The 27,018-nt window shown below is 48.6% G+C and overlaps 12 protein-coding genes across 12 annotated transcripts; 5 read left to right on the top strand and 7 right to left on the bottom strand.

Moving 5' to 3' along the window:
- Positions 1-110: 110 nt before the first annotated feature.
- FSST1_011772 (uncharacterized protein) lies at positions 111-555 on the top strand (the record flags this gene model as incomplete). Its single annotated transcript, XM_083234935.1, has 2 exons — positions 111-368; positions 421-555. The coding sequence occupies 2 exons, from the start codon at positions 111-113 to the stop codon at positions 553-555; spliced, it is 393 nt and encodes a 130-aa protein (XP_083081468.1).
- A 745-nt stretch (positions 556-1,300) lies between these two features.
- FSST1_011771 (uncharacterized protein) lies at positions 1,301-3,198 on the bottom strand (the record flags this gene model as incomplete). Its single annotated transcript, XM_083234934.1, has 2 exons — positions 1,301-1,623; positions 1,863-3,198. 2 exons carry the CDS (start codon positions 3,196-3,198, stop codon positions 1,301-1,303), a joined length of 1,659 nt encoding a protein of 552 aa, XP_083081467.1.
- A 4,198-nt stretch (positions 3,199-7,396) lies between these two features.
- On the top strand, positions 7,397-10,114 carry FSST1_011770 (dolichol kinase; the record flags this gene model as incomplete). Its single annotated transcript, XM_083234933.1, has 2 exons — positions 7,397-7,976; positions 8,025-10,114. 2 exons carry the CDS (start codon positions 7,397-7,399, stop codon positions 10,112-10,114), a joined length of 2,670 nt encoding a protein of 889 aa, XP_083081466.1.
- Positions 10,115-10,402: 288 nt separating this feature from the next.
- Positions 10,403-12,188, bottom strand: FSST1_011769 (origin recognition complex subunit 2; the record flags this gene model as incomplete). The annotated part of the gene is made up of 2 exons (XM_083234932.1): positions 10,403-10,517; positions 10,567-12,188. The coding sequence occupies 2 exons, from the start codon at positions 12,186-12,188 to the stop codon at positions 10,403-10,405; spliced, it is 1,737 nt and encodes a 578-aa protein (XP_083081465.1).
- A 261-nt stretch (positions 12,189-12,449) lies between these two features.
- Positions 12,450-13,227, top strand: FSST1_011768 (phosphatidylglycerophosphatase; the record flags this gene model as incomplete). Its single annotated transcript, XM_083234931.1, has 3 exons — positions 12,450-12,674; positions 12,735-13,073; positions 13,141-13,227. The coding sequence occupies 3 exons, from the start codon at positions 12,450-12,452 to the stop codon at positions 13,225-13,227; spliced, it is 651 nt and encodes a 216-aa protein (XP_083081464.1).
- A 369-nt stretch (positions 13,228-13,596) lies between these two features.
- Positions 13,597-14,842, top strand: FSST1_011767 (uncharacterized protein; the record flags this gene model as incomplete). The annotated part of the gene is made up of 3 exons (XM_083234930.1): positions 13,597-13,783; positions 13,835-13,918; positions 13,974-14,842. The coding sequence occupies 3 exons, from the start codon at positions 13,597-13,599 to the stop codon at positions 14,840-14,842; spliced, it is 1,140 nt and encodes a 379-aa protein (XP_083081463.1).
- Positions 14,843-15,714: 872 nt separating this feature from the next.
- FSST1_011766 (translocation channel protein TIM22) lies at positions 15,715-16,389 on the top strand (the record flags this gene model as incomplete). The annotated part of the gene is made up of 3 exons (XM_083234929.1): positions 15,715-15,801; positions 15,874-15,969; positions 16,036-16,389. The coding sequence occupies 3 exons, from the start codon at positions 15,715-15,717 to the stop codon at positions 16,387-16,389; spliced, it is 537 nt and encodes a 178-aa protein (XP_083081462.1).
- A 423-nt stretch (positions 16,390-16,812) lies between these two features.
- Positions 16,813-18,051, bottom strand: FSST1_011765 (concanavalin A-like lectin/glucanase domain-containing protein; the record flags this gene model as incomplete). Its single annotated transcript, XM_083234928.1, has 3 exons — positions 16,813-16,910; positions 16,965-17,735; positions 17,784-18,051. The coding sequence occupies 3 exons, from the start codon at positions 18,049-18,051 to the stop codon at positions 16,813-16,815; spliced, it is 1,137 nt and encodes a 378-aa protein (XP_083081461.1).
- Positions 18,052-19,260: 1,209 nt separating this feature from the next.
- On the bottom strand, positions 19,261-19,773 carry FSST1_011764 (uncharacterized protein; the record flags this gene model as incomplete). The annotated part of the gene is made up of 1 exon (XM_083234926.1): positions 19,261-19,773. The coding sequence occupies one exon, from the start codon at positions 19,771-19,773 to the stop codon at positions 19,261-19,263; it is 513 nt and encodes a 170-aa protein (XP_083081460.1).
- Positions 19,774-20,243: 470 nt separating this feature from the next.
- On the bottom strand, positions 20,244-22,459 carry FSST1_011763 (galactose mutarotase-like domain-containing protein; the record flags this gene model as incomplete). The annotated part of the gene is made up of 5 exons (XM_083234925.1): positions 20,244-20,451; positions 20,509-21,410; positions 21,461-21,499; positions 21,550-21,709; positions 21,756-22,459. The coding sequence occupies 5 exons, from the start codon at positions 22,457-22,459 to the stop codon at positions 20,244-20,246; spliced, it is 2,013 nt and encodes a 670-aa protein (XP_083081459.1).
- Positions 22,460-23,136: 677 nt separating this feature from the next.
- FSST1_011762 (SKIP/SNW domain-containing protein) lies at positions 23,137-24,957 on the bottom strand (the record flags this gene model as incomplete). The annotated part of the gene is made up of 2 exons (XM_083234924.1): positions 23,137-23,307; positions 23,365-24,957. 2 exons carry the CDS (start codon positions 24,955-24,957, stop codon positions 23,137-23,139), a joined length of 1,764 nt encoding a protein of 587 aa, XP_083081458.1.
- Positions 24,958-25,831: 874 nt separating this feature from the next.
- On the bottom strand, positions 25,832-26,575 carry FSST1_011761 (emp24/gp25L/p24 family/GOLD-domain-containing protein; the record flags this gene model as incomplete). The annotated part of the gene is made up of 3 exons (XM_083234923.1): positions 25,832-25,855; positions 25,909-26,364; positions 26,423-26,575. The coding sequence occupies 3 exons, from the start codon at positions 26,573-26,575 to the stop codon at positions 25,832-25,834; spliced, it is 633 nt and encodes a 210-aa protein (XP_083081457.1).
- Between the last annotated feature and the right edge of the window lie 443 nt (positions 26,576-27,018).

The raw sequence follows: 27,018 nt of genomic DNA, 5'->3' as shown, positions 1-27,018 counted from the left end.
TGGTGGGTTAGCCACTTGCACCGCCACGGTATGCTTAGTCACCCGACTTACTTCAACGACATGATCCTGGGAGCCTTTGCCATCTCTTCTCCTGGCATCAACACAACAACATGGGGTCCGACGATTATGCCGCCGTCGGTGGCGGGGGCGCCTTGAAGCTCAAGGGCGCCAAGATCAATAAGAAAAAGAAGAAGCGCGACAAGACCGATCTAGAGAAGAACCTCGACACTGGAAGCAAGGACGAAGAGAAGAGGAAGAGGAAAAAGAAGGATGAAGACGATGAGCCTCTCCACGAAGATGATGAGGAGAAGCCGGAAGTGCAGAAAACCGAGTCTCAGAAGCGCCACGAGGAAATCAAGAAGAAGAGGGTAAGCGCGTCCAGCCTGAAGTTCAAGTGCATCTTACTAACATGCTCATCAGCTCCTTCAACTGGCCGAATCGTCTGGGTCACGACCTGAGCTTCTCAAGACCCACAAAGAACGTGTCGAGGAACTTAACACATACTTGTCAAAACTAAGCGAGCACCATGATATGCCTAGGATAGGTCCTGGCTGAACAAGCGCCAAGATGGAAGATGGCGAAAAGGGCATATACGGTCATACGGAAGTTATTGGCGTTCATTGGTTATACCCTCGAATTTCAGCAATTAATCAACCATTAACCCATTCTATTTGGTCGTTGACTCATGACAATCAGTGGCATGCAGCCTATAGCTACAGCACTGTCGCAACCTCTGTAGAGTTTCTGCTTTGATAAATTGTAGTGATAATGCAGCTTTGTCGAACTTGATCATTATTCCCTAGCGCTATAATTTTTTATTATTATCAAGATTGATAGTGCATTGCCAGCTAGTAGGCGTATGCAGCTTGTAATATTTCAATGAGATGTATACAACTTCAAGCATGCTACAATAACATCACACGAGATCTTTGTCATAACCTATCATCAAGATACAGAACTATGCAAATGGCTTGTATTCGCTCATGTACAATGCACTTTAGATACGATCGCTGTCTGCTAATATGCTAAGCGCCCAATTAATGATCCATATCTCCTTCGAGATGCAACCTTACGTGGAAGCTCTCGTCTAATGATAACACGCTTCCCCATATATCCAAGCGTCTGATGTTGTCCTAGTCTATTTACCCAATTTTGTACCCGTGAGGAAAGGACCGTAAAATTCATAATGAGCCCATATTATATGAGCTGCCGTCCATGACTGAACGGCTTTGTTCATCTACCACAATGTCTGTGTGGTGATCATCGCGTGATGCGGAGAAATGTGAAGATAGTCTTCTGCTCACAGAAGAATAAAACCGCCAAAGACCATACCAACAACTGCACCCAGGACTGAACCAACTGATCGAGGAGCAGCGTTCTGGAGGTCAGGGTCGCTGCTGCCAGTAGCAGCAGCAGAAGGGACAACTTCAACCCAAGAGGTCGAGGTCAATGTGGTGACACCGCCATCCTCAAGTGTCGAGGTGTAGGTCTTAGGAATAGCGCTAGAGGTTGCCTTGGTACCTGTGCCGGTGATAGTTCTTCGCGCGGACTCTGTTTCAGTTGTGGTTTCATCTTCATCGGTTTGTGTAGCCTCGTCGGTCTGAGTTGCAGTTTCCTGGTCATCTGTGATTGAGTTAGCAAATGTGATCATCAAAATTGTTTAGCAAGTGTCATGAGAACAACAATCAATGTGACAGCAAACGACTTGTCCCGGTTTTGACGCACTTGCGTAAGTCACGAGGTCAGGGCATTCGGTTTACGGGAAAATGGCACGAAGTAAAAATATCACAGCAGGCTGGGGAGTTGGACCCGCATCAATGACCCGGTGGATGGTCTTATTGCTGCTGATCCATCCCACATACCGGTGGTTGTCTCTCTTTCTTCTGAAGTCTGCGACGCTGTACCTGACTCCTGTGTTGACTTGGAAGCTGGTTCCGAGGTCAAATCGGAGAGGACATCGCTCGCGTCGTCAGTAGTGGATGAGGGGACAGTGGCAGTGTCAGTGTCGAAAGCAGTGGAAGCATCGGCGACAGTGGAGGTATCATCAAGGACGGTGGATTGATTTGTCTCACCCGAAGATACCGTTTCGGACGGCAATTCAGAAAAAGAGGATGGATCAGGCAAAGAGGTTGTTCGAGTAGACGTACTGGCAGCAGTGGAGGTTGTAGCACTAGGAGCAGGAGGATTGGATGTTGAAGCACGAGAAGAGAGAGCAGTCTCGGAAGGTTCCTCTTCCAAGTCGGACGTACCAGTGGCAGTGGCGGAATCATCGGCGGTTGATTCGGGGTCGGACTCCTGAGTTGACTGTCGAGTCTCTGTGGTACGACGAGTAGTCTGTTGGGTAGGAGCCGTGTTTGATGCAGGCTCCGTAGGCTCCTCATTCGACTGGGTGGCAGAAGGAGTGTCCTCGGTGGCAGAGTCCTCCTCGGTAGATTGGGCAGCAGTGGCAGAAGGTCGGCCTGTGTCCGGGTTAGAGGTCGGTTCGTCAAGTACAGAGCTCGCGGGTCGCGAGGGTGAGGATGGCTCACTCGTGTCAGATGGCCTTTGGGTGACTGATGCTTGGTTCTGTGTCTCTGATGCTTCATTTGTGGCAGCATCGGTTGGCTCCTCAGATGGCTCTTCCTGGGTGGCGGAAGCCTGGTCCGTAGGCGCCTCAGCAGTATCCGAGGGCGGCACTGCGGTGTCTGAAGGAGCCGTGGGTGCAGTGGGAGCCGTTGGGGCAGTTGGAGCAGTAGGAGCCGTGGGTGCAGTGGGAGCCGTTGGGGCAGTTGGTGCCGAAGCTTCATTAGAAGCCTCGTCGACAGCGGCATCAGTAGGGTCGGCGATGGGATCCTCTGTGTCGGTAGGTGCTGGTGTGTTTTGTCGTCGAACCATCTGTGCTATAGACTCAGAAAGGTTTGCTCGGTGACCGCTCATGCCATGCTTTCCCATGAGATCTCCATGGCGGAGATGTCCAGGGCAGAAACGAGTAGCACCGCCAATAGATGCCACACCGACTCCCAAGAGACAGCAAGCAGCCAGAGCAATCAAAGCCTTGCCTGCTGGAGATATCCTTCTGGTAGTTGTCCTTGGGGTGATATGGGCAGATTCCGAATCCTGGAGTAGTGCTTCCTTTGACGACATGATTCTCTCTTCTCGGTCAGTGTTCAACAGTCCAGCCTCCATGCTGTAATCGTGCTTGATGTCGCTAGATGCCATGATGTACAAATGAACAAAAAGACTTGGAGGATGGAAGAACGGTGAGTTTTGTAAGTCGATCAGAGCGATATCAAGCGAGGCAAAGACTGGAGACGAATATGCAAAGGACGTATAGCGGCTGAAAATAGTCCAGGAATATGCGGACCCAACAAAGCAGCTTTTTTTGGTTTGCTTTTGGGGAAGAAACGAGAAACGACTGGCTAGGAGGTGATGGTGAGGTTGACGAGGTACAGTAGTGAGGACCCAGAATGCGAGTGGTGAAGACAGTGCAGTACAGTAAACAAGCTAGGGTCTAAGAATCTGCAGACGCCAGCTGACGAGAGGAGCGGATCTCTTTATCGATGATGAAAGGTGTCGTGTGCCAAGTAGAGAGGAGTCTCTGAGGAGGTGGCTCTAGCGTCCGAGGGAGGAGTCAACACAGTTCCAGTTATTATCAATGGATACAGAACTGGTGATGTGCGGATGAAAGAAGCCCAAGTGGACGGAGAGATTGACAGTTGATGGAGGCGCTGGGGGAGGGAGTGGAGGCAGTGGATAGTGGATGCAGTGGAGTGACTGGGTGTTACACGAGCTGAGTTCGTCAAGTTGAGTCAACGCAAGCCAATCTCTAGCAAACAACACAAGAGGAGAGTTTTGTGTCAAATGCAACTTGTCGTTTGTGATGCCAGTGGATCGTTCGTTGATGATGGATGGGGGATCTGTTCAGCTAAAAGTCCCGAGAACTAGGCTAGTCTTGGCGAGAGGAGGCTGAGCTGCATACGACTATCGCAGTGGTCCAAGTAAGCTGGCTTTGATTTGTTGTTGTAGTCTTTATTTTTGTCTGTCGTGGCAAAAGAGAAGAAAGGTCGTTGCAAGTCTGGACAATTCGCTATGTATGTACTAAACAATTGGTGTGTTTCTTTTTTCGGCCTGGGAGGGAGCCGCTTGCAGTTTTTAACGACATGGAGCCTCCCCGAAGCTAGGTACCTACTAAGGCCGAAAGCTAGTCCTTGTCTAGCTGCCAGGCCTGCCAAGTTCAGATGGCTGGCTCCACGCTACACGGCTGTCCCTTGAGAACCCGGCCCTTCGCGCTGTAATCAAGCCCGGGGAGCTTGGAAGGGATGTGCTTAGGGTGGAGTTTAGGCGCGAAGGGGCGGCTCAACAAGGTCAGTCTAGCCCTTGGCCGATGAGGTCCAGCGAGGCGTTTGCTTACCTGGCCAGCCCTTGGGAAGTCTTTCTTTGACTGGCTGACCTGATGTATGTATGCACACCTGACAAGGGCGGAGCTGCTGAGGCTCGCAATTTACATCGCCGTAGAAACTAAAGGATGTTTCAGCCTTTATTGAGCCTAAAACTATGACTGCATTTGCCTGACTTGTAGAAGCTGGCTGTGACAATTTCGATCTTCAATGTGGGATGGTAGGTGCTTGCTGCACATGAGATCTAAACCAACCCAACCCAACCACATTGCATCGTTGTTTTTGTCAACAGAGCCACTGCAACAGCACAGGTCTCTTCTGGCCCCCCTGGTTCCTGTCCTGTCTATCCCTCCGTCGTGTAGATGGCGCCGCGCCTCTCCAACGTGACGCTAGATACTACTTGGGTGATGTCACTGTGGATGCAACGGTAAACGGACGATGCTGTTGCAAGAATTTTGGTGTGCCATGATAATCATTCATGCACGTACAGAGTACGAGCATCGTGTTGCTCTTCGTATTCTTTAAAAAGCTCTCAGGCTCCATCATCAATTTAATTTATGTGAAAACGTCAAAGGGGGGAGAGACAATCGCCTCCCTGACATGAGAATACGAGAAAATCGACAGAAAAAGATGAGCATCGGCACCAACGAGCGGGTCGACATTCAAACCCAAGCTATTGGTCCCAGTAGATGTGCCTTCTACTGCCCGCATGGCCCCGGTCATCATTCCATGTTTGACCCGCTCTGTTTGACCCCTGAACCCTGTCCCTGATTTAGAGGTTGCTTGCCAGCTTGCCTTCTTGCCTTCCCTTATCCAACCCTTCCTGTGAGTTGATCTTGTGTCGCAAGAGGTCGCGGCCTGCCACACTTCCAAGCCAGGTCAGCGGGGTTGACACAAATCTTAACGCTTCATCAATATCATAGTTTCTTCCTACTCTTCTTTGAACCAATATAAAAACCCCCTGCTTGATATGTGCAATTGATGTTCTTGATTATCATTATAGGACCCAGTGACGCCTTTTGGTCATTGAACTTGGTTATTCTTGTGTCAGATCAACATCGCCAAGACTCCTCCACGACCCCGGTCTGAGTTGATCGTCAATTGTGATGACGGATACGCTCTATTATGTTGGGTAATAATACGATAGAAATTTCGGTTGATTCTTATTTTTGGTGCTTTTCTTTTTTGTTTTTGTACTATACGTGAGATGGAGGATGGATACGTGCACAGTCCTTGGCTCGAACGGCGTGTCCGTCCTAAGACAAAGCGGATTTGGTAATGTGCCAAGCGGATAATGATGTATGCGACCGGAACTCACGGCCCATCACCAAGAGTTTTTTTCCATTGAGCAATTGCCATGATCATCGTGCGCACCTTCTAAACATGAATGTCCGCAAATGCTCCGCGGGGCCAAGTTTGGCAGTTGACATACGTTGACTCCGTTGCGAACCGGAATGTCGTCGAAACAGCATGGTTGGCCGATAGATGATTTATTATTGATTGTTACACGGCCTTGGCTGTCATGATGAACCGAATCGCTGTTCAGGTCACTACACCTCAACTTCGTAGCTTGAAACTCCAGCCCCTCTCTTGGAGAACAGCAGCTACAGTGGAAGTTTTGAAAGTCTTTCATGATCCGGCGAGCCATCGTCCACCTGTGGTTGAGACACTTCTTTGACTGAGACATGCCATCTCAGTTAGCCAACGCTTAGCACATTTCTTAACCAACCAGCAGATACCATTCGAGACAAGCTGCTACCAGACAGTTAACATGCAGATTATCGTGGGACAGCTGAAGTTGACCGAGTTTTAGGTTTTGAAGTCAATGGCTGAGCCAATGTGCTATTGACAACGTTGATACTGCACCCTTGGCGTTTTGCACTTGATTCGTAGCGCTGACCGTGCGATGCTTTCCAAGATAACAATATTGCCAACTCCTGCGATTTTGGCAATGGTATCACGCCACCAGGTAAGAAGAGCATCAGGTGGTTTCAATGTGATACCCAAGTAAGTCGCAAGTTGAGGTTGACGTATATCATCACACTAACAACTACACGTGTATTTGAGATCGTAGCACAGCCTGTGTGGACCTCGTATGTTGGAGTTTCTGGGGACAGGCGCAGTTAATTTGGCGTCTGTCACTGGCTGAGGGGGGTTCAAAGACGCATGTCTAAATTTAGACCGCCCGAAAACCCTGGTCACCACATTCGTGAGATGTACAGAGAGAAACGGCATGCATTTCGTGATGACTTGATTGCGGCTGTTTTCCACCAACAAGGCAATTGGAAAATTCGTAAAAGGCTTCAATGTGCTAGACACGTGACAGCTGCTGTCTTTTTGTCCTGTGGACTCTAAAAAATCCGGATAGTGTATTTTATGAGCTTCCATTTGAGGCAAGTACCTACTAAGCTTGTCGAGTACCAGTCATCAGAGGAGCTCTTACAGTGGAATGTAGTGATATTATATCCTCAAAGGAATAAGATTGCCAAGAAACATGTGTGATGGAGAAGCTATGAGAACGTGATTTATCCATATATAGGTAGGCTTGCATGTACTCACTCCTTCGCTGCGTACCAATCTTAGTAGGCAACAATTTTATTATTATTGTCGGGTAATTGAAGCTTAACTTTACTCTGGAAATCACATCCTTATTACAATGTTGAGCCACTGTTTACTCCATATTATCGTGGCTCGTGGTGGCCGTGCTTTGGTAGTTCCAGTTCTGTGTCTTGATTGGGAGATAGTTTAGTTGGCTGACGAAACGGCCGATGCACAAGGCCACTTTCACATGTGGCCGTCCTATAGACAGATGCTCAAGCTTCTGTCAACAAAATCGTCACCGTGGATAAAGCCACAGACGGGAATTGCCTTTAATTCAACACTTTTATACTCTAATTAACACATTAATTCCGCTGATCCGTATCCATCTGCGACGCTCTCTCATTCACACTGCTCGATGCGCATGCGCAACCCCATTCATACTCGATGATTGCTGTTGCGGCACCTTGAACACCCTCGTCATGACAGAGCATCTCAGCCCCGACTCTTTTAATGCCCTCGACCCCGAAGAACAAGCAGAAATTCAAGCTCGATCGCGGTCGCCTCACCCGTATCACCACCAGAGTACAGACCTGCCGCATCTTCAGGATCGATTTTCTCTACGCAACCGCCAAGCGCAATCCGCCAAGACCAGTGACGATGCTTCCCCCGAGACATCATCGACAACATGGCCACCTTTTCTCAAGGACTCTCCGCAGACGAGCGATAGCGGCTCCGAAGCCGACGACGAACATTACTTGAGAGGTTTACCAGCGCCAAGGTCAAACTTGCACAAAGGGCTGAGAGGTATTAATGAACCTCTGTCTGGGTCTTCGTCACCTCTTCCGTCACCAGCACTTTCCGATGGCCAAACTACACGCACCATCGACAAGACGCCTACGCCTATTGAGACACCGGAAGCAAAGCGTTTGCTCGAAGCTCTTAAACGACGAAGACGGGTGGTTGTAAGACGTGCGACTGAGGCGGGCATTGTTCTGGCTTTGGGCCTTATGGTAGCTTCAAATTCACAGGTTTTGCAGCTCTTGAAGATATGGGGCAAAGGTATAGATATTCTATCCACTATTTATTCAATTGACTCACCATTCCTAGATATCTTACTTCTCGGCCTTCTGTACGCCGGGCTCCTTTTCCTGTATCCCATTCGGGTTATGGCCTGGGCCTACCGCAAGAAGTCACCATCCCACACAGTACCCCTCGAACTGCCAGCACATTTCGACCCCGCTCCTATATTATACCCTTCGGCGATTACCCTCTTCGTTTCACTTCTGATCTCGTCTAATAACCCTGCCGCAATACTTCCGAACCTTGTTCTGAGTCTTGCTTCTATCCCACAAAGCGTTATTCCAAAAGTCGACCCATATGCTACCTACGACGTTATAGCATGGGGTATCACTTGCATACCATTGGTCTGGAGCCCAAAGACGCGAGGAAACTTCGAAAACAAACACCCTGAAGATTTCATATCAGGAGAAATAGCAGTGTTGCTGTACCCTCTTCACCAAAGTCTCTGCGTTGTCTTACATTATCTTACCACCACAAGTCTATTGACGGCTGAGCTCCAGCTACTGTCAATCGCACTTATCAACGTTTTACTTCTTGCTTCTTCTCCCCAGATTCTCATTCTCAAGGCTCTCCTATGGGGGGGTGGCTTGTCGCTTCTTGTATTCTGTGGTCCTGTCATTCGTTGGGGAATTACGTTGGCCAGGGTGCCAAAGTGGCGGTTTCGTAGAGTTTCATTCAATCAGCAGCCACCATTATGGAAGAGTTTCTGGCAATTGTTCTCTCTGCGCCGCCTCAGGAACGAATTGTTGAGAGCCGAGCATGAGGATGCGGTTTACGACACCGCTGGTTCCTCCGAAGACGAAGGAGGTCCTTTGCTCAGGAAGCCCGCAAGGGTACAAACATTCGGGCCTAGCTTTGCCGTTCCGGCAGACGCTGATAGCGCGCCGTCTTCCCCCACAGTTGTAGATGGTTCCGGCAACTGGTCGTTCGCTCGGAGACATACTTTACCGCACCTTGACTCGGGGAACCGACGTAATGCAACACACACACCCTCGGGACGTAGAAAACGAGCAACGTCCATGTCTGTTCGACCCTTCTTCAAACTGACACAAGAGCAAGCGACAATGAGGAAGTGGCTCTACGCCGTATATGTTTATGCAAGCATACTGGTGGTCGCTTTGGGCGGCATCCGTACTTACGTTGAAAGGGTCGTTCTAGACGGCAATGAACCCATTGGCTGGGCTCTAGGTTACCTTCTGGGTAATTGGTCTTGGTTTCGATATCAAGTTGGAAGTTACAACTTGGAACGATGGATTTGCTTACCCCTAAGGGTGGATCCGACAGAAGACAAGCAGTGCCGGCTTGGATGGGTGCAGCATGTTCGCCATAACGACTTTGGTGAAGCAAACACCCGGCTTCTGTTGAGCGTCTACTGGTTGGGCATCCTGATTCTTGGTCTGATCATCGTTTTTCGACTCAAGGATATTTATGAGGTAGACACACGGCGCAAGGTATTTCACTTTATGATGGTTGGGATGTTCCTACCTGCAACGTTTGTGGATCCTACATACGCAGCTCTGGCCCTCTCATTAATTTTGGCGGTGTTTCTGATCTTGGATCTTCTCAGAGCGAGCCAGCTTCCCCCACTATCGAAGCCTATTGCCTCATTCCTAGCGCCGTATGTTGATGGTAGGGATTTCCGCGGCCCTGTCGTTATATCACACATCTTCCTTCTTATTGGATGTGCGATTCCTCTCTGGCTAGGCCTTGCTTCCTTACCACGCACGGGATCTGGCTACCTGTCTGGCTGGGAAGTGTCGGCTCGGGATGTTAGTCTTGTCTCTGGCGTTATTTGCGTAGGACTTGGAGATGCAGCGGCTTCACTCATAGGTCGTCGATACGGACGTCGGAAGTGGTTCTGGGGCGGTGGCAAGAGTCTCGAGGGCAGTTTCGCGTTTGCAGTGGCCGTTGTCTTGGGCCTTGGTGCTGCCAGTATCTGGCTACGAGTTGGCGGCTGGCCAGTTGCTGGCGACCAGCCGGGGGCCGTTGCCGGTACTCGAAATGCTGTTATGTGCGCCTCGATGGCGAGTCTAACAGAAGCGGTTCTTACCGGCGGAAATGACAATGTCATTGTGCCCGTGGTGCTCTGGACTTGTGTGAAAAGCCTGGGTGTCTAATATAGAGGTACCTCTAAAAAGGCGGCGTTCCGGTGATTCTTTTTCCCAGATGAAATGGTATAGACATTCGGGTAGGTCAGGCGGCTGGATAGAGATGAATGAATGTTCACAAAAGGCTCCAGGATGCGGTCTAAATTCCAGGGTAACGAGCTCCCTGCATGTTATATCTAATACCCCTATCAATGCCAATTATTCAAGAAAGCTTGCTCCGTATTTTCTCCGATACCAACACCAGCGCCGATGATCCGATGTATGCTTCCGGTTCTATATTTTACAGTGAAAGTTACATTATGACGTGAGATCCTCTAGAATTGCCTCCAGCTCGTCCTTTCTAAACGGCAAGCTCAAAAGTTCTGTTCCGAGAGCGTCCTTCATACTCGTGATTATTTGATGGTCATGGAATCTAGTACGCGTTAGTAAAGATGTTACAACTCAAGTTGGTGTAAACTTACTCTTTCAGCAGTGTTCGGAAGGCCATCTCGGAACTGCAGATGAATTCCTCCACTGCCTTGTTATAAACCATTCTGTACTCTACACCAGTTGGCTCATCACCACCATCGCCTTCTTCTTCAATGGCGATCAGTACTTCACCAACCAGCAGACGAAATAGATTCTTGGCGTTCTCGGGCAAACTGCGAAGAACAAACGCCACACCTTCTCTACCGTTGACTCGGTGAGCGTTTCGTCCAAGAAGTTCGTGTACCTCATCCACAACGTCCAATTCGGCTGTATACGGGGCAAAGGTAGTGCAATCGTGGAACCCCATATTAAAGGCCGACCGAACACCAATATCCCAAAGTAGCGCAAAGTCTGGCGTGTCAGCTGAGCATACTAATCGTACACGAGGATGCGCTGCAAGTTGCGCCAGAGCAGTTTGGGACCCAGGTTTGCGAAGTGGTGCTGCGTCAATCGAGTTGACGACAAGCGTGATTGTCGAAGAGTTAGTGTTGAGATGAGAGAGAATGGCCGGGACCATGACGGCAGGTTGCGTAAGAGGAATGCGGTGGGCTGGATCGACAGCTGAACCAATTGTGCTCAATATTTCACGCATTGTAGTATTAGGGGCATAGCCGTTGATCATGACAATCTTGTCTCCTTTTTCTTTTTGGCTTCGAGAGTGAAGGTGGCCTGCAAACTTGTGCAATAATCGTCGCTTTGAGCCATACCCATAAAGACATATATTGAACCCTTGCGACAACTCAAAAGCCCATTGTGGAAATGACTCGGCATGTAAACTCTCCAGGAATTCTATATCACCCTCATGGTGATCATTGGTTTCTCTCACAATAGTAAAATACTCGTCGTGAGTGAGCAGAGCCAGCGACCCAAGCGTATTATTGGATGTCTTTGATCGACCAGGTTTATTATGCGCAAAGTACAGTTCGTGAGGAGGTAAGTCGCGAGGAGGAGTCGGAGATCTGGCAGGTTTCTTTCGCTGAGCTTTGCGCCGAGGCGTTGACTTGGAAGGTGTTGCGGCTTCATTTATACCTGATGCCTCTGCCGAGATGGTATTATCGCCTTCAAGAGCATCTTCGTCTTCACTAGATTCGTATATTTGCTGCGCAAGGCCGTCATACTCCTCTTCGTCTGTGAGGTCGTCGCCAACGACATGTTCGATCAACGCTCGTGTGCTCTTTCGTTTGGCGGATCGATCTGCTCCTCCAGGCGTATCGGCGTTTAGACCAAATCGTGCTTTCTTTGTGGGCGTCTCGAAGAGAGCGGTACGGCTTGCTTTGGGCGTGGGAGACCCGTCATTGACCGCCTTCTTTGGTGGCCGACCTCGTCGCTTCGGAGCAGGTTTAGGGGTCTCTTCTGGGTCGACTTTCGATAATGATTCGGCCTCGCTGGCCGCATGACCCTCTACATTATTCGATTTGAAACCTTTTATGTGTTCATTTGTTTCACCGGTGGCTGATGGGGACTGGTGATCCAAATTGCGTTGTCGTTTTACGGGGCTTGTTTCCTCCTGGTCGCTTTCTGGGATGGCTTCGAGTTCTTGGTGATTTCTTTTTCGCAAGGATCTCGTAGGAATTTGTTGAGAGTCAGGCTCTTCGACTGCCTTTCTTCGAGGCATGTTGGAGTCTTTAAGGGTGATAGGATCACCTATAGTCTTCTCGGGGCAAATTTCTTGTAATGTTGATGTTTTACTGAAATGGGAAGTAAATACCTTAGTAGTACCTACTACTGTCATGAGTAACAAGGCCCGTCGCGTGGTAACGCGCCTGCTAAATTGCTGTGGCGCTGGTGGCACTGCTCAATGTGGCGCGAGCTCAACTTTCTCAACGACATTGAATTATTTCATTCTTCAATAACAATTTCTATAATCGTCAAAAAGATGTTGAATTTAAATCTTTCCGCTTCATTGAATATAACAAGGCTCGTATTTAAACCGAGCCTATGTTTACCTCACCACACCGTATCAACGTTCAATGATTTGCCAATTCCATTAGAAAAGGGCCTACAGCAAGATGGCCGGAAAGTAGAGATCAAGGCTGTCGTGCTTGATAAAGACGATTGTTTTGCTTATCCCGATAGTATTGAAGTGTACGAATCTTATAAGGTGATCATTCTTTAAACATTCACAAATTTGGTCATGGCCGCCCGCTAAACTTGTGTATAGACTCACTTCGAAAAGTTGAGGCTGGCATATCCTGGGCGCAAATTGCTCGTGGTCTCAAATACCGCAGGTGCAACTTCCTGGGATAAGAATCTAAAGCTTGCTGCTGAAGTTGAGGAGAATACTGGCATCACAGTGTTGTCGCACTCAGTCAAGAAGCCAGGGTGCGGTCAGGAGATCATGGAGTACTTCAAGAAACATCCAGAGACTGGAGTAACACACCCCGAGCATGTTGCGTTTGTCGGTGATAGACTGACGACGGATATTATGCTCGCCAATATGACGGGAGGGTGGGGGTTCTGGGTTAAAGACGGAGTGATACCCCTCGAGAAGAAGAGCATCGTGAGTAACTGTCTACTCCTCAATCTCAAACACGAATGCGTTAGCAAACGGTGGCTGACAATACTAGTTTTCGAGATTGGAACGGCCTCTGGCGTCGTTTCTACTTGGCCGAGGTTTACATGCTCCTGAACCTCGAAGCATATTCGAGGAGTAGATACTATCGCAGGCGTTGTCATAAGGTGGATTGCTGTCTACATATTTGCCGTGGCCCCTTACGTTCAACTAGTTCGTCCGCTCTGTTACGTCGACAATGAATCACATCTAAAAGCTTCTCTATTGTCTCTCATTCAGCAGGAGCAGGTGACCGTCCCTGACTCTAATCATGGCTCAGTTTGAATATGTAATCAGGACTGAATCACTCATCTGTTATCCTGTACTGTCTATAAAGCATCTTCGTGACCTTCTGTTCGCCTTCTTGTCTACTTACCCACATCGCACTTCTATAATCCATCATCACTTCCTTTATATACATTCTGTACTTCAATTCTTTTTTTATAAGAACTCTGATCCGCTCCGACTCGCCATGGGTGGTAAGACTTGGTCCAAGGACGAGGAACGATTGCTCTGGGAGGTCATTATTCCCCAATCACCGGCGGCTGCATACCCCGACGACAACGACAACGACTGTCTCTCATGGGACCAGCTTGCCGATGAAATGAACAAGTTGTCTGGCGCCAATGCCCGCCGGGAATATACTGGAACGTCGCTCTGTGAGTTTCAAATGTTCTATTACCATCTTGTCGGCATACTAATCTTGATAGACGAGCATTACTACCAAAACATCAAGTCTGGTCATAGATCCTCCAAGGCTGCCGAGTTTGTCGAGAAGTATTTGCTCGACGTAGGTCAGTCCGTTTCATACACCCTCATCTGAATCTTTCAAGCCTAATATAACAGCAGCGTATTTCAAAGAGCATGGGTGCCGCCGCCCCCATACTGCTTCTGTTCCAGCTTCGGAGCCCCTGGATCCTCAAATCATCGAACTTTTGCAGGGCAAAGCGAAGCCGAAGCCGAAGCCGAAGGCCGGACAATCACGCAAGACACGTCAGCCCCGGGAGCGACAAAGCGAAGACCAGCCTTACCGGTCGTTTTTCAGCACGCCCAAGACATTGGAAGAGACAGGAGCCTATTCTGTTACACCAGACAATGTAACTGAACAACAGCCTCCTGAAGGATATACCGTGCCCGTCCGTGCTGATGTTACTCGATCTGAACCCTACCCGTTTCCCAAGTCTGCCCTTGTTGCTGTTCCTGGTTCTGGCTCCGTTTGGAACCAACCAGTTGATCGCTCGGGAATTGAGATGAGTCGAATTCCTGGGCGTCCAACGATGGCGTTTGAGCACACATCAAAGCCCGATCTTGGGGTTTTGAAACAGCCTACCACCGAGAAGATGGAAGGAGGATACTGGCATTCGGTTCGCAGAGCCGAACAAGACGAGAGGTATAGAGAGACACCATCCATGATTTCGGAAAATACCAGCACCCAGTCAATCCAGCCACAAGCGCCAGGGTATGCATCTTCGTGGGCGAATCCGGGTCCTAGCCGCCAGCGAACATGCCAGGAGCAATGGGACGGAAGACTTCCATCTATTCGCGAGATGCTCCCTCACGAGTTCGAACAGCCGGCGTATACACCTTATTCATATGAGGTGAACCGACGAGTTGACAAGCGCAGCTTCTCTAACGAACAAGGCTACATGCAGACCCCTGATTCTACCTCAAAGCGTCGAAGACTTCCTGACGAGCCTATCCACCGTCAACAAGACTAACAGCAGCAACCACGCCGATACGGCTGAAGAAACAACCACTGAAGATGGTTAGAATATGTTGCAGATGGGAGACAAAGACCGGAGGGTAGATGATTGAGCTGGGACGGAAACGACGACGACGAGAGAATGAGTGACGAATTTGCTTTTTATCGTTAAATACATGTGGTTAAGGGGCGCTGGTTGCTGAAACTTGACACTAGAGATGTATAATTAGAGTGATAGGAGGAAAAGTGATAGGAGGAAAAGTGATAGGAGGAAAAGTGATAGGAGGAAAAGTGATAGGAGGAAAATACAGCTCATGATGAATAGTACCAGATACTTGAAATTGAAATGGTGTGGCGTCGTCAAATACTGTTTTTTGCTGATGTATGCAAGTTTGATCTCTTGTGCCACGTTTTCAAAGTCAGCATTCGTCAATTGTAGTCTCGACTCTTAGTCGTTTGAAGATAGATCAACGTTGTACGTGTTAAGTCCGAAGGCCCGAACGGTATCAGAAATGTTGAACGCTAGAACATATCTAAGAGACGAAATTAGTAAGTCAGTTTATGCTCCTTAGACTATAATTCTTAGACAGGTACTAATTCCTATACCATAAGGCTTGGGAGGCCATGTTCTCTACTACCTACTAGGTCGCTTCGAGATGTCGCTTCATGATGAATCAAAGTCGTGCATGTCAAGTCCGAAGGCCGGGACCACCGAAGCGGCAAGGTGGGGCCGTCTGCTGATAACGCCCTCCGGAAGCGGTCAAAGCTGGCAGAAATAATTCCGAAAGATTTCCCCAGGAAATCTCAAGTCCATCCGCCCGCAGCTAGAGCCGCGATAACGTCCCACCTCGATCCAACATCTCTACCCTCCCTCTCGCACAAATAACCATGAACTTCCCAGGAATGACCCCTACAGTCGGCGGCGCTGCCGCACCCCCCGGAATCGGCGGCCCTCAAGATCCCAACGTCAAAGCTGTACGTTAAAATGCGCAACTCGGAGATTGGTGGCGGGGAAAGATTCGCAAGGGCTAATGCTGAGAAATATAGGTCCAAGCTGCGATGGAGTCTTGCTTCGGAAAGTCTGTCATGTCCGGAGTGATGGGTTTTGGTATGGGCGGTTTGTTCGGAATGTTTATGGCTTCTGTATGTCCCCCGGCCTGAAAATAATTCTTCGCTTTTAATCACGAGCTAATCTTTCCTTGGGGTTAGATGTCCTACGACACACCATACCACACAGCCGCTCCCGGTAGCCCGCAAAACACAATCACATCCATGCCTCTAAAGCAACAACTCAAGATCGGATTCAAGGACATGGGTGCACGATCATGGTCGATGGCCAAGAATTTCGGAAAGGTTGGAGCGCTATACTCGGGTGTTGAGTGCGGTATCGAGGGTCTACGTGCAAAGAACGATCTCACCAACAGTGTCGCAGCGGGATGTTTGACAGGCGGTATTCTAGCCAAGAATGCTGGCCCTCAAGCTGCTGCTGGCGGCTGCTTGGCCTTTGCTGCTTTCAGTGCGGCTATTGATGCCTACATGCGATCACCCCCCAAGGACGACTAAACGTATTGAAACGATAAGAAACAAAAATGGGGCCGATGAGTGGCTGGTAAGAGATGTACAGATATGTGTGGATTTTCTGCGGCTTGGGGAGTTTTACGGTTATTATGTTTCTAGAGCATAGGAAAGGCGTTGGGAGACAGGCTCTCTCCTCATTTGAATTCTTGGTCACTATATATGCGGGGCGGCATGTGGATAGACGTGGAGAAGGAGACATTACACATATACGAAAAGGTGTGTTAATACCCGTGCTTCGTGAAGGAGCTGCTCGTGTAGAACACAGGAGTCTACAGTGTATTATAACAACAGAATTCATGTTTTACAAATGCCTATCCCGAAAGAGCAAAATGAAAGGGGACCTCCCTCTCTCCTTAAACGCCATGCTTCAACCCATAAACCATGCGATTTGTTCAGCCATATCCCGGCTTACTTTGCTTGGTACACTTGGAAAGAACCAAACTCCCAGTAGGCATTCTTGAATGCTTCGGGATTGTTCGCAACGAGGCTCTTGCAGTTACCAGGACCTTTGAAATATGTATGTCAGTCCAATTCCGACTTATAAAGGAAAGTAAACTTACACCCGGATTTATCCCAAACATTGTACACCAGACTGCCGCACAGGTCGATGTTGGCAATGATACTTTGGTTCTTGAAGTGAGAGCCAATGTCACAGTCGGTGTTGGGAAAGTCGGCGACGGCAATACCCCAAGTGCTCGGTGCGGGTTTGTTTGACTTGATGTCTGAAGGAATCGAGTTCCTGGCAAACTGCCACATACGAATACCTTCCTTTCGCCATTCCACAGCCATGATACCTCCCCCGTTTTTGTTGAAGCCAGTGCCGTATCCATCAGCGTCCGACTTAACACCGCAGCCATCGTTGTCGTTCAGTTCGTGATTACAGTCCTTCCGCAGAGTTTCGCCTGTATTTTTACGGCGCACGTCCATGGAACAACCCTTGGTAGTGTGAAGCGTCATCTGGTTTCCATTTTCCGCCTTGTTTGTTGCTTCCATGATGTCAATTTCGCCGTTTTCTGGCCAGTTCGAAGGATCAGTTAGCCACAGAGCAGGCCAAGTACCACAGCCGTAAGGAGTATGTTTGACATCAAATATGAACAGGCCGCTGTCGTATGTCTTTTTTGACACGACTCGGACCGAGAAACGGCCTGTTGAAGCATTAGGCTCGTCGTTGGGGCCAACAGAAGTGTCGACTCTTAGGAACGCAGAACCAGCAGTAGCAGAAGTCAAGTTAAGAGATTCCGCTTGTTCCCGTGGGACGTAATGAACGAAGCCTTGGGTGGGGTCGTATCCTGTGAAGTAGTCGAACTGATCGTAGAAGGATTCTCCTCCATCTGGGCATTTTTCAGAAGAGCTTTTGGGAACAGGAATGATTGACTTACATGTATCGGCCAGGCTATATGACAGCGGCGAGTAATCGGGATATCTATTCTCCTTCACTTTCGTGACCGAAACAGCGATGACGATAATCAACATAACAACGAAGGCCAGAATAACAACAGCCCAGATGATCTTCCCCCAGTACCTAGGGTTCCACCAAGGCATTCGAGACGAAGCGTGACGAACATCTTGGCCTGTGCGAGAGGGTAGGATCTCATCGTAGGCGGGCGCCGCTGATCCTGCCTTGAAGTCTTCTGAATGCCCCGACATGACGATACAGAGTCAGGTAAGGCCGAGTGTATATTGTGTTGGGATTCAAATAATGGGAAGTTGAGGTTGGTAATATCAAGTGCAATCAATGTGGTGGAAAGAGAATCAAGAGACGGATGAGTGGGCGAGCGGATGGAATGTGGATGTTGATGAAATGTCTCGGTCAGACGCACAAGCGCGAAGAGGGTACAGGTGAGTCAATATTCTTTTTTTATCACAAGAAGGAGCGAGGGAAGGAGAGGGAAGGAATCTTGGTTGGAACATTGAGGAGGGAGGGAGCGTTTGCAGCTGCCCTTCCACTCACTGCCTGCCAACTGACTCTACCTGGCAGTGTGATTCAGAGACATTTATACTACCTGACTTGGAATTAACCGTTTGCTTGCTCATTCTCCACATTGAATGCCGTATCCCCGATTAGTACATGTTTTTGGTGATGGCTGTGTCTTAAAAGTGTTGCTGTATTTGGTGATGATGATGCTTATGGCGGTTGATGTTCAGGGGTAACACGGTAAATAGCCACAAAAATATCCCCCGAAAGTCAAAATCCGACCTATTCTCAAATCAATACGAGACTAAAATGCGGCAATAGTCAGTTTTTTACATGTGTCAAGGGCGGATTTGGATCCAAGCTGCCTACTGATAGATAGAGACGCGTAATCCAGACTCGAACCACCATATAAATACAAGCTAGCACTGTCGTGGCTCAATAGATACCAAGGAAAACAGCCTGATAACACGTCACTCTTTTAGGATCAATAAGAACCCTTTACTCGAAAACGAATTCAATTCATAGTCCACATAGTATACGGAACAGTATCTATGACTTGGACTATTTGCTTGAATTTCTTGGTATGGACAGGAATGCAACAAAGCGCCATCAATAGCCACTAGACGCTAACAGGACCAAGGGTGAAATACTATCCAGGCGAGACTTGCCGTGAAGCCGAGAATACTCTTAAACAATAGGTTGTCGTGTGCTGAAGTCCGTCTTATCTCAAATACTTATTATTAACAAGAGAAGAAGTACATAGAGGTTGAGGAATGCTTGTAGGTGTGACGAATCCATATAATTATCCTTTGCTATTCATCTGTTGGGTTCCAGTATATATATATATATATTCTTCTTTATTTTCCCAGTAACAATTAATCAACTTCAAACTTATAGATCGAGACCACCCAGCCTACCCTAGGTATCATGCGAGCACGTTTCTAGACAGTCAGCGTCTTTGAAATAGCTACAACAGCACAAACCCAAGCGCCAAGGTCCGTAGTAAACATCCTCGTGTTATTCACAGTCAACCACCTCTCCAGCATCCCAACATTGTCGGTTCCCTCAACAGCGCAGTCGTCCTCCCACAAGGCCCTAAGCTTCCACGCTACAGCAGGAACATATGCCAGGTGACCCAACGCAAGGGCAGCAGACCAGCCGTACCACAACAGCGACCCGCGAGACTCCAGAAGAGCGCGCTCAGACCAGATGTTCCTAATGGAAGTGGTGAATGTGAGCCCAACAAAAGTGAGAACAGCCCATGGGCCTGAGCCGTAGAAGTTGGTAATGTAGCCCGGGATGATCTCGTTGGCTTTCTTGCGCTCTATGGGCGTTTTGGTGAAGAGTGAAAGGAAGAAGCTTTGGTCACGAGCGAACCAAAGAGTGATACTCGATGAGACGAGAGGTGTTGTCAGAAGGAGAACCCTCGGGTTAAAAAAGGCCCCTGAAGCCATGATTGTTGATGTGATGCCAATTGATGGAATGCAGTCTCAATTGCAGTGGTAGGTAGTGTTGGTGTTGATAGTGCTGACACTTTTGAGATTAGAGGCTTCTTTCTCTCTTATATTGTTTATCTCCACGCCGATCACTTAAAACATTAAAAACCTCCGAAATCTAGTGTCCTCGAATACAATCCTTGGATTTACTGTTAGTTCTCCATCAGCTGATGATTACACACGTAAAACTCCACCTCTACGATCCTTCGAATCCGCATTGAGCGATATCGCAACGTGAAACTCCAAGAAACCCTCCGATCCTGCAGGAACCAGGAACCGGACATTTCTTTTTAGTCTCAGCCTTCTCGTATGACATCGAATGATTCAGTATCACGTTTCCTAATTATTTCCCTATCAAAGAATAAATCACAAGTTGTGTTTATTAACATCAACCTCAACCCAGCTATAAGTACATAATTCGCAACTATCTACTCAATTTCCAACCTGAGGGCATCGTACTGTACGTAGACAGAAGTGGGAAGCACAGCAGACTCATAGTTGGTCGCGTTGTAAGGCAGGCTCAGAACCATCTCATTCTCACCCTTCTTCAACCATTTAGCATCAAACTCGAACTTGTGAGCAAGGTTGTAGCAGCTCACAGAGGAGCGCACAGCACAAGAGCTACTCTGGTGGTACCTTTCACAATTTGAGTTAGTATATCCTAATCCTGAAGCACGGCGAAGCTCAACTTACGGAATGACCCATGGCTCGAGATCCTTGCCATTGACATTGACAGTATACTTGAGGTTCGAGTGAGGCTCAGAAGCATTGTAAACGTCGGTGTTACCCGCAGCAGTCTTTGCACCTGCGAGCTGCACCGTGAACGTAGCTCGCTTTTTGTGCTTAAACTGCGACTCTTTCAAGTCAAACGCAAGCGTCCAATTGTTAACATCGCCATTGCCAACATACTGCTCTGGGCGAGGGTAATTACCCTTTCCGCCAAAAACACTCCAGTGAACATAGTTCAGATCTTTGCCAACATCGCTTTCACCGACCTTGAAGTTAACACCGTCGGGGAAATCCTTGACAAAGTCCCAATTGCCCCAGTAAATACGATACTGTTCCGGCTGTAGCGGCTTGGACGTGTCGGGTTCGAAACCGTGACGGTATTCACCAGAAGTCTTGTCAGGAGTACCAACCCGCCAAACTTCCTTGCCGGCAGACTCTTCTCTCCAGCGGATGTTCTTCTTCTCAGTCTTGCCAGCATTGACCTTGATCTTATCCTGGGTATATTGTCCAAAGATATTATCAGCGTAAACAGTGAGACGATATGTTCCAGATTTGACACGAGGGATAGTCGCCCGGCCACTCTCATCAAGGTTAGCCCAATACTGGTAGGCCTTAGTATCGAACACGTTATCCTGGAAGTCGACACCGCTCTGTGCGAGAACAGCAATAGCGTTCTTGGCCCCCCTAGGAAGATCAACCTTGATCTCAAACTTTCCACGGCCTTTGGTAGGGACGTAGTTTGGGACGTGCTTGGCGATAGAGTCGTAGAAATCAGCGTTCCATTCCGGATCGGCGTACTGGGCAGCGTCGGCCTGAGCTTCAAGAATGTCGGTCGTGCCAGGGAACTTGTTAAAATGGAAGTATTGCTTTGGTACATTAGTGAGAAAATCGTCGTCGGCACTTTGAAATCACTTACAGGGCCAAAAGTGCGGTCAAACCCGTTGGTGATATTGGGCTATGAAGATTAGCACACAGTTTTCTAAACAGGCGTAGTACTGAACATACGGTCTGGTCTCCATGGTGATTAGAGCTGATGTAGTTGTACAAAATACCATCGACGACCAAATCAGAGTGCAGAGGACCTCCAAAATAGGTGTCCTTAGTATTCATGACAAGCCATGCGCCATAAGCATCTCCGTCTTCGGTCTTGGAGCCATCCGCAAACCTTTCATCTGTTAGTCAGTTCCCAACACCAAAAGCTAGAAACTCACAATCCATAAGCATCAATATCGCGCCAATTATCCTGAAACGTATACTTGGTGAAGTAGTCCGCCTCCTGCTTGACATAAGGATCGTTGGGTGTGTTTCCCATGTACCATGTCGCATCTTGCACTACAACCTGCTTGTCCTTAGCTTCTTTGCCAGGCAGAGGCGCGTAGTGCTTTTTGTTGGTTAGGAGATGAGTCCACATGTCGTTATTTGGACGGAAGAGGGTTCGAAGTTCTTGAAGGTTGCGAAGGAACGGCTGCTCCTCGTTGTGGTAGGCGACTCGGCTAAACGTGTGCAGACCAGTCTCGCCATCTTTCAAAAACCAGTACTGCTCCAAGACCTGCCCTGTCTCGGTGTATGTATCAGACATGACAATACCGCCATAGTCCTTGCCCTTTGCATCCTTTCCCTTGAAGAGCTTGTACGTGGGCGTCACGGAGCCTGGAGTCCAGAATCCCTTTGGCGTACAGTAACAATCTAGGTAGGGACCGATTCCAGTAGAGCCAGATGGACTGCCGAGCAGGTTCGTTCCGTCCAGCGTGAGCTTCACGATAGCGCCTCCCTTCTTCTGGACAGCTGCGTAGAGGCGATCATTGGAAATGACCAGCTGAGTATCGGTCTCTGTCGCATTAAGAGCCGCGGCCACTAGTTGGGGTGCATGGAGCAATGAGACGAGGAAAGCCGTGGAAAGCTTGCGGAACTTCATGTCAGCGACGAGAGTGTGTAAGTATTAGAGTTCTCGGAACTGTCGCTTGACAATCTCGTCAGTCAATGCGACTTCACGTCGTCTTTATAGCTGCAGCAGGCCTCCCCATGACCCCACGACAGGCCCCCAATTACCCCTGTGGGGGACGAAGCTACCATGAGAAGGTAAGGGTAGTTTGGCCAAGATAATGACATTTCCCCATGGGGACGTTGTCGATCGTGTCTTTTCAGGCTAAGACCCGAACTCTAGCAAATGATTCGGGGGAAATTGCAGCGCTGGCTCTCGGATCTCGGGTCAAAGATCAGCGAGTGTCAGGGGAAACCAAATTTCGGGGACAGATGACCTCTTAAACCTGGTCAACAACACGATGCGTATCCGTACTTCTCTAGAAATAACGATTTATTACTTGTACCCCGCAAGACAGACCCAAATCGGTCAATCTTCCGAAATGCGGAGCGAGGAGAGAACAAAAGATTCCACGTATTAGCGAAGGATATCGGTCATGGCACAAATGTTTGGTCGCGGTCATGGAGTTGAGTAAAATTAATGGGCGAAGCACATCCTGTGCTTCATGTAGTGGTATTGTGAAAATGACTTTCATGCAAAAAAGTTGCGAATTGACGCCTGACTGAGTCTAACTGTATAAGCCGTGCACACCTTTCCGTCCAATTTGCTGATTATTCTTCATCGTCGTCGGGGTCAACTCTCGGCCGCTTGGACTGTCTGCTATCGTCGTCTTGCAAGCCATAACCGCGCTTAGATGAATTCTGGTCCACCTCTGACAAGAACTTGTCTACATTAAAAGGATCTCCAGCATCTTTCTCGAATTGAACTGGACCTTCGCGTGCCTGTCGAAAACGTGTTAGTGAATGGGTAGATGAGAACCTGGAAAATGAAGAGCTTACCTCTGCATCTGCGGCACCCTTAAATGTTCCTTTTCCAAGAGCCTCACCAAATCGGCTGCTCTTCTGAATCTTAGCCATCTCTCGGTCACCTGCCTCTGCGTCGTCGTCATCGTCTACATTTACTTGTGGTCGATAAATACTGTTCATGGCGGCTTGTGCAGCAAAGAGAGGCTTGTCGTAGGGGTTGTCCTCGTTGATGCCGCTATCAAACCCACTTGTTTGGTTGAATAATCGCGAGTCGTACATTGTCTCCTTTGACTGTGTAGGCTTGGCCACGCCGAGAGCAATTTTTTCCGAAATATCTCGGCCTTGTTCGCGGGCCATGACCTGAGCTCGTCGCTCAGCGCCCATACGGTTCTGCCGTAGCTTTCGCTCCTCATCTCTTTGCTTCTCCTGACGAGCCTTGACACGCTCTTTGACTTCCTCATCCTCGCTGTCAGAGCGATCTGACTCGGAATAACTGTAACTTCGCGATCGTGACCTCGAGTCTCTAGAGTCCCTAGAATCGTGGGAACCGCGGGAATCCCTACGCCCACGGCCAGCAGCAGATCGCTCCGCACGAGCCTTCTGGGCCAAGTCTCGAAGGTTGTCTTCCTTCTGTGCCTTTTCCTTCTCTGCTAGACGCTGTTGCATCATAGCGCGTTGTTGAACCTCTTCACGAGCGTGACGCTCAGCCATCTTGACAGCTTCAGCAAATTGAGCATGTTTGTCACTAATGGCCAGATCCTGCAATCCACGTCCATCTGCAGCCAAACGCTTGTCCAATGGCACTGTAAAACCCTTGGGATTCTTCCAGTTTGAAACTGGGGGTGGAATCCTCCACATCTCGTTGTCTTCAGCTGTGAGTTTTCGGGGTGGTGAGTGCATGACGGGCGGAGGCGGCGAAGGGGGTCCTCGAGGGATCTTCTTGTGCTTGAATTTCGGGGGTTCCATAGGATCACGCTGTCGCTCAACAATCTTCATGATACGGTCTTGCTTCTTGGAGTTGTCGCCCATCTGGTTCGCTGGTGTATATCGAACGAAAGTGGGATCTTTTCGCTGTCCGATGTTGACATTCTTCGGTTTCTGAGCTGCCACCGCACCGCTGACAAGGGCGGCCAGTGCGTTCTTCGTCCTCTCTGTTGTTGCCTCGACAGACTCCTTGTCGGGTCGCGAAAGATCGATCTCACCCGCATCAGCGCGTTGTCGAAGAGGAATCAGATCTTTGAAAGATGTATGGATAATTCGGTTCTCGGTATGGCCTTGTCGCGTGATGGCATCGTATTTGATCTTGCCTTCGGAATCAACCTGAATCGCCAACGCGTTGCTGGAGTTGGCGCCTTTTTTCCCCATCTCTAAAGGATATTGAGCGATCGGGATCTCTGGAAAAGCACCTCCATCTCCAAAGTCTTCTTGCGATCGCGGTCGCCATCCTGCGCGCTGGCCGTATGCTGGAGGGCCAGATCGTTTGAGGACGACCTGCGTCTCGTCAAGCTGACCAGGGCCAACAATTCGAACACCGCGTTGCTGTGCTCGAGCAGGGGCCTCTTCCTCTTCGCCCGTATATTTGGGCTTGGGTAGCGCAGCCTGTAGCGACCCGGCGATCGACGTCATTTTTATGTGCTTGTGTAGATGATGATGTTGGAGTTGCTCAGGTCGCGAGGCTTCAAGGTTTATTAGAATTTCAAGAGGCGATGTTCCCAAAGGGGCTTAGCGCAGGATACATTGAGCAACCAGCAATGCCAAGCTTTGACAGCGACTTCAACATTTCTTTTATACTCAGATTAAAGTTGTTGGAGTTCGTCGTTGCAAGGAAAATACTTGTCGCTATATATATATAACTGTCTTCAGTATCAATAATTGATTTTTCTAATCCATAAGTCTTATGCAGTTAAAATGGAAGCGCAACCACATGAGCCATCACTACACCAGGCGGTATAAAAGTATGACTTACATCTTGATACGGTTCTGATGTCTGTTCAAGAAAGTTTATTCCAGCTACTAATGAACGGTCAAATATGTCTAACTGTGACTACAAGATCCTTGGAGCTTCCACTGTTCACTGTTGCTAAGTACCTCAGCAATTATCGTCAATGCTCGATTGCACGTCATAGGCATGCCAACTACAGATTGCATTGTAAGTCTCTCGAGCAATACCAGAGCACATTAAGAACTTACTTGTGATGTTTTTTTTTACACTAATCCGGGATTTTTTACTTGTCAGTATTGGTAAAAGCCTGCTCAAGTCCAAAACAACTCATCTCCAAGTGTAAAGACACTATTTAATCAAGCAAAGTGACGAGCGCATCATGACAGCTTTCATTTCAGTATCTCAAACATTTACGTCAAAATCAAATGCAAGGCTTTCCAGCCAAGCCAAGCGCTTTGCTTCCATTGATTGTACATATCACTTCCAATATCCGTCTCCTTTTTATTCCCGCGCCTCATAACACCCGTGTCCAGCATTGCATATGGTAAAGCGATTTCTTTATACGTAACCCTTGCGCGCACCCTGGTTGTATAATTTAGTCGCAGTTCTTGAATTTGACGCACAACGAGACTTACCTGGAAAAAGAATCGAACAACAAACACCTGCAGAGCACCCATGCAGATGATAAGACCGATCTGAATCATGCTAAAGTTGATAATTCGGCCCTCAGTGCTGTTGACAGTGGCAAAGTTTCGGTTCTCGCGGGTTCGGAAGTACTTTTGGTTTCGGGAGATGGTGGAGAGCTGGCCAGAGATCTTGAAGATGGATTCCTCAAGGGCTGATGTCTGTTCGGGGGTGGTACCCTGCTTGGAGGGGAGTTGGGCGCGGGATTCGTTCTCGACAGCAATCTCGAAGTCGACGTACTTCTCTGCAAAAGTACTCATCTCGTTATCGAAGCAGAAAGAGTAATCGCCGACAACGTTGGCGGAGAAGACGAAGTCGCCCTGTCGCTCCTTTTGACCATCCATAATAATCTTGCCATTGGGACCCTCAACAATGTAGTCGACATCGAAAGAACCACCAGATTGAACCTAGAGTATGTGTTTAGCTCGAAAATTGGTAGACATGATACCATCCGAGGAGGCTTACAGCAAAGTAGAATGCGATCTTCTCGCCCTGCTTTTTCGTAGTGGTATGGAAGCAGGTCTTCTCGTGAGCATCGAGTTTGTAGGTCAAAGCAGTGGCAGCGACATTGGTGACAAGGCAGGCGAAAAGCCCGGCGACAAGTGTTGGTAGTCTCATTGTTGCGGCGATGTATGAGAGGTTGTCGCGTGCTGCTGCTGTTTAGGACAAGCTGTCGCTAAAGTGGACATGTGCTGTAAGTAAACCGAACGGGCCACGATTGAGCTTCCAGTGTCGGCGCGGAATTTTGCTGGCACCGACCCCCTGGAAGAGCAAGACCAAGACCAAGACCCCTCCTGAGCTCCTTTTTTAGAATGATCAGCCATTTGGTGCTTTGTGCCACAGCGACGCCACATTTCGGTAGATCCCTTTCAGCCAATACGCGTCAAGACGTTGGATTACCAGATTATCGTGGATCATGACCTCACTCCCCTGTCAGTCCTTTCATCAAAGAGTTCCAAATAAAGCGCTGCTAATCTTTCTTCTCATAAATAAATAACATCATTTCTCATGTCGCGTTGAAAACTCACATGGCATGAAGCTTCAACTCATCTAGTTCTTGA

The sequence above is a fragment of the Fusarium sambucinum genome, chromosome III (genome assembly GCF_050947815.1).
Source record: "Fusarium sambucinum isolate potato_lamoka chromosome III, whole genome shotgun sequence".
In the NCBI taxonomy this organism is placed as follows: Eukaryota; Fungi; Ascomycota; class Sordariomycetes; order Hypocreales; family Nectriaceae; genus Fusarium; species Fusarium sambucinum.
This window is presented reverse-complemented; position numbering and strand designations above follow the sequence as displayed.